A 10,965-nucleotide genomic window follows, 5' to 3' on the forward strand; every position below is an offset into this window, starting at 1 on the left:
GAAAGCCCACACCCTCTCTTCATAGGCAGGGGCCTGGAAAATCAGAAATGGAGCCAAAGGAAATGTGGACTTCAATTCAAAGTGCTATGAATTTAGCCTAGGGGAAAAATAATATATTTTTTTTTGGATTTTTTTTAAAGCTCACTTTAGAAAAATGTAGCATCCAGACAATATGTGAAACTCTGATGAAGTCTTTGTTTTTTAGAAAGCAGTATTAAATATATTAATTGGAAATTCAAATAAGCAACTTTAATGAACCCTTTAGATTATTGGTGTTTTGGTTTTCTCTGAGCAATGCTAATAAATAACAGAAGCCAACTATTACTTGTGTCTATGGAAATATATTTTTAATCCAAACAATTCGGATACTTTTTTTTTTTTTTTTTTTTTTTTTTTTGAGACAGAGTCTCGCTTTGTTGTCCAGGCTAGAGTGAGTGCCGTGGCGTCAGCCTGGCTCACAGCAACCTCAAACTCCTGGGCTCCAGTGATCCTTCTGCCTCAGCCTCCCGAGTAGCTGGGACTACAGGCATGCGCCACTATGCCCGGCTAATTTTTTTTTTTATATATATATCAGTTGGCCAATTAATTTCTTTCTATTTATAGTAGAGACGGGGTCTCGCTCTTGCTCAGGCTGGTTTCGAACTCCTGACCTTGAGCAATCCGCCCGCCTCGGCCTCCCAAGAGCTAGGATTACAGGCGTGAGCCACAGCGCCCGGCCTGGATACTTTTTTGAATAATGTGTTGAATATAAATAATACCTCGACACATTTTTATAGGTAGATAAGTGATTGCTACATTTATTTAAATCCCTCCACTACTTAAAAATCTGATCCACAAAATGTTATACTTGTGGGTTCATGGACCCCAGATTAGGAAGCTGTGGAATAGAAAGAAGCAGTATATGACTTATTTATTTATTTATTTGAGACAGAGTCTTCCTCTGTCCCCCTAGGTAGAATACAGTCACATGATCATGTAGCTCACTACAACCTCAAACTCCTGGGCTCAAGCCACCCTCCTGCCTCAGCCTCCCCCGTAACTGGGACTACAGGCCCGGCTAATTTTTTCTATTTTTGGTAGAGATAGGGTCTAGCTCTTGCTCAGGTTGGTCTCGAACTCCTGAGCGCAAGTGATTCTCCCAGAGTGCTAAGATTACAGGCGTGAGCCACAAGCCTGGCCCAAGAAAAGTAGGCATATCACCTAATAGTCACTTTATTCATTAATTTCCTTATTTTAGCTCTTAAAGATACAAATTAGAAGAAATTCGGTCACCAAGGCCAGCTCCAAGTTTAGCCCAGCCCATAAATTATGTGACAAAAAGCAGCTTATCTGCCACTGCAATTTAATGTTAAACCATGTCAGAAATTGGAGATTGTTCCTTTCTTTTGCTTTAAAATATAGCTCTTTAAGAATAGTTTGTGAAGAAAATGGTTGACACTCTTTCCCCAGTTAAAGAAAAGATCATGCATTTTTCCTGTTAAGACTGAGGGCAGGCCAGGCTCGGTGGCTCATGCCTGTAATCCTAGCACTCTGGTAGGCCAAGGTGGGCAGATTGCTCGAGGGCAGGAGTTCAAAACCAGCCTGAGCAAGAGCGAGACACCGTCTCTACTATAAATAGAAAGAAATTAATTGGCCAACTAATATATTTAGAAAAAACTAGCCAGGCATGGTGGCACATGCCTGTAGTCCCAGCTACTCGGGAGGCTGAGGCAGCAGGATTGCTTGAGCTCAGGAGTGTGAGGTTGCTGTGAACGAGGCTGATGCCACGGCACTCACTCTAGCCTGGGCAACAAAGTGAGACTCTGTCTCAAAAAAAAAAAAAAAGACTGAGGGCAGCCCTTCCCTTAGGATCTTTACAGCCCGGCTGATATAGATTACCAGGGAGCAGACAAAAAGAACCCTGAATAGCCTCGGGGACAACTTTATCGCTGAAAGGTCAAGTTGAGCCCTAAAATACTATCTCTACTTTTCAACCTGTGATATCCACCTTGAATGAGATTTCAGTGAAATCAGTATTTTAGAAACACAATACAAAGTTGTTGTTGTTTAATCACAGTGCAGTTGAGTTAATTAGTTTGTTCTCTGACTCCCTTCCCCGAGGCTGTTTGCTTTCTCCCCAGGATGTTTTCCCTGGATGTGATGTATGGCAGAAAGTGGAGTCCTATCTCATAAACAACTATCTGAGATGCAGCCTAAAATACTGAGGTAGTTAAAAGGAGAAAACAGAAAGTTTGTTTTCCTTACCTGGACTTCCCAGGAGCATTTTCTCTACAAGTTGTTCAATGTTTGAGGAATGTACAATGTTTGAGGAAAGTCATCAAGAAAAAGTCGTGTCACCTGTCTAGAACCATGGATCTTCATAAAATTAGAGAATTGCACTAGATCATCTCCCCCCCCCCCTTTTTTTTTTGGTGCTAAAATTAACAACTCAATTGTGAACATATATTTACAGATTCCCCTTACAATAATGAAACCTGATGAGAAAGCGGAAGTACCAACAGGAGTTATAGTAGGAAGTGTAATTGCGGGGATCCTTTTGCTGTTAGCCTTGGTTGCAGTTTTATGGAAGGTAAGAAAAGTTTCATATTTTAAAATACAGGCTCCTGAGGGCCTCTGTCTTGAATTTGCTTGCGAAACAGCAGCCTTGGGTTTTGTATGGAACCTCCCGTATTACGAGAAAAAAAAATAAATGCAAATTTGTTTACAGTTTCTCACTCACATCTTTGAAAACAACCAGTAAGGATTTTATATCCTTTTGTACCTTCTTTTCACCCAGATCCCTGAGCATTTTGTTCAGCTTCAGATATGTAGACTCAAGAGAAATTTAACTTTCTGCAATTCAGCAGAACTCTCTGGATCTACATTTCCTCAGGAAAGGGGTGAGAGAGAGAGGTCAGCAGTCCACACACCACACTCTGGAGCCTCAGGGATTCCCAGGGGGGCCTCAGGGGAAGTGGGCAGCAAGGGGGTCAAAGGCACCACACAAAATACGCCGCGGGTGGTAACAGTTTTACACCATCACCTTTACAGCTCGGTTTCTTCAAAAGAAAATACAAAAAAATGACCAAAAATCCAGATGAGATTGACGAGGCCACAGAGCTGAACAGCTGAACCACCCAGTGCACATAACCGCAGTGGGAATTGGCAGCATCCCAGCCGGGGTTTGCTGTGTGTGTGAATGGATTTCTTTTTAAAATCCCAGTTTTTTGTGTTTTTTTTTATAATATAAAAAGGTAAACTAGCCTGGCATTTTAAGAGAAACTGCAGGTCAGTTTGGAATGGATGAATTGTGGGTGGGGGGTAGGGGTATAAAGGGTAAAAGACTTACTTTATATGAGGGGGGAAAAAAGTAATCTTTAAACTGGCTGGTCCAGAGTTTACATTCTCATGTGCATTGTGTCAGAATCATGAAATGCTTCCAAGCATGACAAGTTTTAAAGAAAATATAACTTTCTCAACTTCTTTTGGGAAAAAAAAATACTCTCTTTAAAATGCTTGCCTGTAAACAGCAACAACAAAAGTGGAAGTATAATAAATATACATATGAAATTTATATTATATATACATAAGTACTTCCACATATATATATATAATTATCATGAATATTGATATTAACAAGAGGGGGGAAAATACAGGTTGTTTTTTAATTTATGCTGCTCATCCAAAGTTGCCACAGAGGATACTTTTAAGCGATAATTTAATTTATAAACTAGGTAACATTTGCTTGGTTCCTTTCAGCATACAGCGGCCTCTTCAGAGTCCCATCCCGCATTAATTGTCAAAACGTGCTTGAATAACTTAGCAGAGTTTAGAGTATAGCTCCTGCTGAGGAAATCTGCATTTAAGTTGGGGTAGGGGCAGTGTAGAGGCCAAGGCACAACACTTTGCTTAAAACACATAATCAAACAATATTTATGGTCAATTCCTGCCTGCTGGAGGCCTAGACTATGACAGAGGAAAGAGAAAGAGGAAATTTCCTCTCCCTTTTAGGATGCACAACAGCTTTCTTTTAGGACTTGATTAGGTAGCTGGCAGGGACCTAGTGAATTTTTGAAAGAAGAGTTATTTCTTTGGCAATGTCCCTCTCCCCTTACTGAACCACTCTCCCTCCTCCTGGGGCCCCTATAGTATAGAAGCCCTCTGAAGCCTGCCTTCCTCTCCAGTGGCCCAGAGTTGTCCACCTTTCTTTCCCCTTCACACAAAGCTCCCACTCCCTCGGGACAGCTGCTCTACACTAGGTATTAGGAGGGAAAAAGTCATCAACTGCCATGTGAGTTGTATTTAATTCACACTCATTTTGAGCCTGAGGCCCCATGAAGCATATGTAACTCACATGTCTCTTCACCTTGGAAGCTGCGAGAACTATTTTTCAAGTTACATATAACTCACACACAGAAAACAATAAAAAATAACAAATTTTTCATTAAATTAAAAAGGATCATCTTGTTTTTGAAGTTTTTATTCTATTTTTGTAATAAAACACCGTGGCCTCATGGAAAAAACTTTTTTTTTCTAGTGTGGCTGTCAATGTGTTAATTCACAAACTTGTGTGAATTACTGTATAAACTCCTTAACTGCAGGGAGCTATTTTCATTTATTGCTAAACAAGTAAGAAAAATAAGCCTGAGTGAATTTCTAAATTTTGGAATTTCAGGCAGTGTAAATAAGGTAAAGTAAAACATCTCAGGATTTTGCAAGAAGTTACATGCAAGGCATTGGAAACCATCAAATTAGCAGGTACACTCTTTGTGCTTGTCTTGTTCCAGAGTACTTAAACTTCCATAAGAGAGAGTGTTCACTTGGGCAGGCTGGTTCAAAATGTAGATCCCATAATTCTTATTTGGTCAGAGTGGGATAAATCCCAGTAATCTTCATTTTAATGTGCACCCGGTCATTATGATGTAAATGGACCACACTGAGGAACCACCACCCATTTCTACTTGTCTCTATTCTTGAGCACACCCATTCTCTAGGAGTGAGTTGGAAGAAAAGAGCACAAGAAAGGGCAATGGGAACTATTTCACATCAGACACTACATACCTAAAGCTTTGAGGACAAGTCTTCGACCTCTATCAACTTCAGCATCCTCATTATAAAATGGGACGACTGGGCTGGAGCTCAGCAGTGATGCTTTCAGTTAGAAAAGTCTATCACCTGGATTTCCTATAATACAAACAGAAAAATTCTCCAAGAGTTTGACTTGGGAAAGATGTCAGAGGAAAACAGATATCTGTCATGTGCATAAGAATGCCGTGACTGCCCTCCTGGCCTGGCCTGAGTCAGCAGTCCAGAGCTATGTGTACTGTTTAATGATTTACTTTGTGTTTGACAAAGCAAAACAAACAAGGAAAAAAAAAAAACAAAACACAATTTATAGCAAAAACAACATGGTATTCTCTAGTTAGGTGTGCCAGAGCCCAAATCTTTTAACAGCTGTGTGAATTCACTGTTTCATTCCAACCAAAATTTTTATTTAAAAAGAACAGAGAAACTAGTCATTAGGTTGATAAATAATATTTAACAAACCATGTAACTACTGTATATATACATACTGGTTTTCCAATGTGTTATGCAAAGAAATATAGCACATCAGTCCTTTTATTTTCCTCTGCCTCACCTTGCTTAGATAAGTTCTAAACTAAGGTCACATACACACATTGAGCTTGACAACTTTGGCTAAGCCTTGCCTTAAGTACTCAGCCTCCACCACACAGTTTCCAGGAAGTAGTTGGATTACTATAAAGTAAAATATTAGCCACTTGTCTCCACAGCACTTCTCACACTAGGGAAGGGTTTCTCAACCTGGGCACTATTGTCATTTTGTGCCAGGTGCTTCTTCCTCATCGAGGGCCACCCTGTGCCTTTTAGGATGTTTAGCAGCATTCCTGGCCTCTATTAGAAGCCAAGTAGCATCTTCCCCCCGCAGTTGTGACTTTCAAAAGATGTCTCCAGACATTGTCAAGTGCCTCCTGGGAGGAGTACTTCTCAAGCACTTTTAAGCAAAGGCGACTATTTATTCAAGAAATTAAGGGGAACAAAACATTCTTTTAAAGGAAAGTTATGTCTTTCTATTCATATTATACTTTTGCTCTAAAAGTAAGCAGAGTAGAGGTTGTAAAAGACGTCATGTTAAAATTTCCATTTCATAAATGGTGTACAGACAAGGCCTATAGAATGAGATGAAACTTCTGAGTTGCTTCATTCATGGCTGCCACACAAGCATTATAAACTAGTAACCTGGTCAAGTAGCTTGATGAAGAAACTGCATTGAGATTTAAAATTGTGCATCACTCATTTCAGCAGCAAAGTAATAGCTCCTAACTGGACAGAAATTTTTTCTAGCTGGCAATGTTAGTTCTGTAAAATAGTGAAAGTTATTAACTGTGAAGAGTAAGGAAAACTAAAGCAATTTATTATAGTCTTGCAAGTGATTATACTAAAAATTATTAAAAGAGGTATAATTTTATAATATAGTTATACTGATATAAGCTTTAACCCAATATATGAAAAATCTCATAAATTAGGACATTAAACAGAAGGACAGAATTCCTTAACCTGAGCTCCCAGATCCATCTTTAATATTTCAATTTGCACATAAAACAATTGTATACACAACTTTCTAGGACTATGCCCTTCGTGTACACTCAGGCATACCTGTTTTAATCAATTTGAAAGATTAATTTAAGCATCTAGAGGTGAAAGATAAACATAAGGGTGAACTTTGAAATAAATGAAAATATTACTTCTTTGAACTTTAAAAATGAAAATGTAGCCATTATGTAAATAGTTTCATATGTATCTGACTTATTTTGACAGATGAAATCAGTCAAAATATAAATGCATATATTGCACAACTATGGTAGAATTGTATATTTTTAAAAGAAGAAATGTCTTGAATATTTTCCTTCAGACACAATGCATAAGTCTTTAAGATGTGATAAGTATGTTTGATGTTTTTGATTAAATGTGTATTGTTTTTTCTCTCCACTAAAACTATAAAAATAAATATATGCATGTTTGTATATCAAGTTGTACAAATCATTTGATTTCTTAGAAACAAAAATTAAACTGGAGTAGAAATTAACATAAATTGTCTTTCTCATATCGAAGAGAATCAAACAGAAAAAGTTTTATTTAATTGTATACCACTCTTTTCATACCACATTATTGAATATCATTAAAATTGTTTTGAAAATAAACCTATTCTCTTTGGGTTTTGATTTTTACAACTACACATTTTACTATATTTATGTACTCAGTTGCTCCAGAAGACATTCAAGACTAAATTTAAGAAGACTGAGGATGTAACTAGCCATAGGTATCCAGTCTGTTACATTTCTAGCATTGACCACAAGCATGTTTTGCAGAAGTCTTAAACTGCCTTCAAAGCTTATGGACTTAAGAGTAAAGCCTTGCTCCCCAAAGTGTGGTCCATGGATAGGCGCATCACCCAGGAGCCTGTTACAAAGCCCAGATCTCAGGTGCCACCCAGAACTGCTAAATTCAAACTGGAAGTTTAACAAGATCCCCAGGTGATTCAAATTACATTAATGTTTGGGAAGCACAACTTAACCTTTGAAATAAAACATATGATAGGAATACAGAGGGAAAAACGTCAAACTCCTGCAACATGCAAAAGCATAGTCATCTGCACAGTTGTGTGTTTTTTAAAAATGTTGGTAGTAAGAATGAGAGTTTAAATATTTTTATTTAAAAATTAGATATGCTAAAATGCATACACTGAAATTATAAAATAAGATACACATCGGGCTCACAGGCTGCCATCACTATGGGGATGGCAGATTAATGCAAAGGATGGGTAGAAAGTGTGTAAGTGCTGCCATTTATACAGATGCACAAATGTCTCCCACTCATTTATCAGGTGTTCTCTCTCATGCCTCCCTGCCCATCCCAATTGTGGTGAACCATCTCATAAGGGCAGCTCACTGCAGCACAACTATGAATAAGTGTGTTTGGTTTACATCTCACATTAAAATACAACGTGGTAGAGCTGGGTATGGTGCTGGGGGCCTGTACTCCCAGCTACTCAGTAGGATAAAGCAGGAAGATTGCTTGAGCCTGAGAGTTCAAGGCCAGTCTGGGCAACAGGACTCCATTTCTTAAAAAATAAAATGTTCAAGAACAGGAGCCTTAGTTGTTTGTTTTTGTTTTCCCACAGAGCAGGTTAGGAAATGCTGCTGAAGACCTGTCTTAAAGTTGCCATTTTGGCCGGGCGCGGTGGCTCACCTGTAATCCTACACTCTGGGAGGCCGAGGCAGGTGGATTGCTCGAGATCAGGAGTTCGAAATCAGCCTGAGCAAGAGCGAGACCCCGTCTCTACTATAAATAGAAATTAATTGGCCAACTAATATATATAGAAAAAAAATTAGCCGGGCATTGTGGCGCATGCCTGTAGTCCCAGCTACTTGGGAGGCTGAGGCAGTAGGATTGCTTGAGCCAAGGAGTTTGAGGTTGCTGTGAGCTAGGCTGACACCACAGCACTCATTCTAGCCTTGGCAACAAAGTGAGACTCTATCTCAAAAAAAAAAAAAAAAGCTGCCATTTTGCCCCATTCAGTTAAGTGGAAAACAATTTTATATTTACTCACTTTTTAAAAAAGTGAATTTATTTATTTATTTATTCTACAGCACCTGTTAAAAACTACAAACAGCATTTTTAAAAAAACTCCTCCCTCAGTCTATCATAACTCTTTACTATTTTAAACCAAGATGCCAATTAAAAGTTGGGCATCATCTTACACAAAAACAGGGCCTAATTTTCATTTCTGGACCACTGCAGCCTTACCTTAAAGAAAATGGCTACTAAGCTGAACTTTTTGGTTTTATGCAAAATAAAATCGAAGATTCATGTTGCTCTTACTATAGCCCTGCCTCTGCCCCCCTCTGCTGGGTGATCCAGCTAACTACATCACACAAATCATTGCCACCTTAATACTAGATAGATGCTCAGTAACTACATAGGATGTCATAGGATTGGGAGTGGGGAAGGAAGCGGAGGAGAAAAGTTGGGGTAACCCATGCATTCATTTAGCCAGATACATTTCACTTCTCTAAGCATTACAACTACACGTGTCAAGTTTAATTTGGGGCACACTATTTAACACCGATAGTAGTGGTATTCATTCAACAAATATTTGAGTGCATACAGTAAACTCATGTATTGGTTAAGCATTGTAGTGACAAAGTCAAAGTCCCTGATGTCATGAAGTTTATAGTCTAGTGATGGCGATAAACTACTGGATGTAGTACATCAAGTACCATAACAAAATACAAAACTGAGGAAGGGGAGAGGACTCCAGTTTTAAATAGGCAGTCAGAAAAGGCTCTCGAAGGAAATAACATTTAATCAGAGACTAAAATGAAGAAACAGATTATGGGAGCACCTGGAGCAAGACAGGTGAGGGCAGGCGGGGACCCCTGTGTAGGACTGGAGGAAATGGTGAAGACTTTGAGGTCCTAGGGTATGATGAGCTATCATAGGGTTCTGAGTAGTATGATGAATGATCTAAGCAGGAGAGGGAATCGTGCAAACAGAGGGATGGGTCACAAGTCAAGGCAAAAATCTAAGAGCAATGGATTGGAGACTTGGACTATGGAAGTGGCAGTGGAGTAAGGAAGAAGTGACTGAATTCAAGATGCATTCAGGAATCCATTTTCTAATTATCCAATAGGTTCATTGGGGGATCTGAGACCAATCCTCAAACTACTGGCTTCTTAATCACAATTTCTCAAAAAATATTGAAAATATGACTCTAAACCTATCCAAAGGATGAAAATATCCACAGTTCACTCACTGACCCATCTGTGTTACTTTCATCCAAAGATGATGAAATTCTTTTTTCATTTTGCCACCTGTTCAAATACTTGAAATTTTAATTTTCTACTTCTTGAGTGAACTTATCTAGCAATCACACAAAGTCACAACTTTAAAGTGGCCTTGAAACCTTGCAGGCAATCTGCTTAAAGGCTGATTTTTTTTTTTAGGGGGGGAGGCTACTTTTCTAATTATTTGAGCAGCCAAGTTACAGAGATAGAAAGGCTACACGTCAGAGTGATGCTGGCCCCTTAATATCTCAACCACAAATTAACTCTGCCACTTACTCCTACGACAGGGAGGATCAGTGAAGACCCTAAGTCCAGTACAATGCGCAAGGACATTCCATCCCAGCTCCTGCATGCCTCAGATTAACTCCTTAACCTCTGTATTGAAAACTTTAAAAGCATAATAGTCTCAGTTCCAAACTTAGAATAAAGCCTATTTAATGAAGGCATGATTCTTTAAAAACATGTTCAAAGAATGTTGTTTTTTAAAAACACAATCACCCTCAATAAAGATCTTCTAAATATTTGAGTAGAAAAATCTTGAAACCCACATGTCTCATATTAACATTACATATAATAAACAAGTACCACACTAACAACATGTATGCAAAATCCTAGAAATGTCTGCAGTGGCCCAGTAACCACACGATAATGTGCTTTCAGATACAAGGTCCAACTTACTGTCCAACACCCAGCCCCTGTTCTCCAGGGAAGCTTGGTGGAAGCCAGAGGGTGGCAATGAATTGAGAGGGTAAGGCTGAGACCAGACAGGCAACCCCAACTTGGTTAAAGTAAGTAGGTGGGGTATTTGTCTGCCTTCCCAATATCCTTCTGACCTAATCTCTCCGGATGGGCCAAGGAATTGGCATCAAGTAATCATGAGATTCCTAAAGTTAATGGCTGTCCTGTAGGTCCCAACCAGAGGCAGGATGCAGAGTTTTCCCCATGGTATTTAAGACTGGTAGACATAGATCACTGGGAGAGTGCCTGGCACAGTACAGCATTCAATAAATGTGTTAAACAAATGAGTTCCCTAGGTAAAAACTGTTTTCACTAAATTTAACAAATATGATGACTAGGTTTCTTATTTGTCACAGAAACAAATAAAATAAAACTATTAATT

General features: G+C 38.9%; 1 protein-coding gene across 2 annotated transcripts in view; it reads left to right on the plus strand.

Annotated features, from left to right (window-relative positions):
- ITGA2 (integrin subunit alpha 2) overlaps positions 1-5,391 on the plus strand; it is a 108,920-nt gene extending 103,529 nt beyond the window's left edge. Inside the window, exons 29-30 of one of the 2 annotated variants that reach the window (XM_012740411.2) lie at positions 2,453-2,569; positions 3,031-5,391. In XM_012740411.2, coding sequence (XP_012595865.1) covers positions 2,453-2,569; positions 3,031-3,111 — 198 coding nt within the window. In that variant the 3' untranslated portion in view covers positions 3,112-5,391. Of the gene's footprint in view, positions 1-2,452; positions 2,959-3,030 lie in introns of those variants that run through there. The other variant, XM_076008018.1, reaches the window with a different exon arrangement.
- The last annotated feature ends 5,574 nt before the right edge of the window (positions 5,392-10,965 follow it).

The sequence above is a fragment of the Microcebus murinus genome, chromosome 11, assembly GCF_040939455.1.
Source record: "Microcebus murinus isolate Inina chromosome 11, M.murinus_Inina_mat1.0, whole genome shotgun sequence".
Taxonomy (NCBI): Eukaryota; Metazoa; Chordata; class Mammalia; order Primates; family Cheirogaleidae; genus Microcebus; species Microcebus murinus.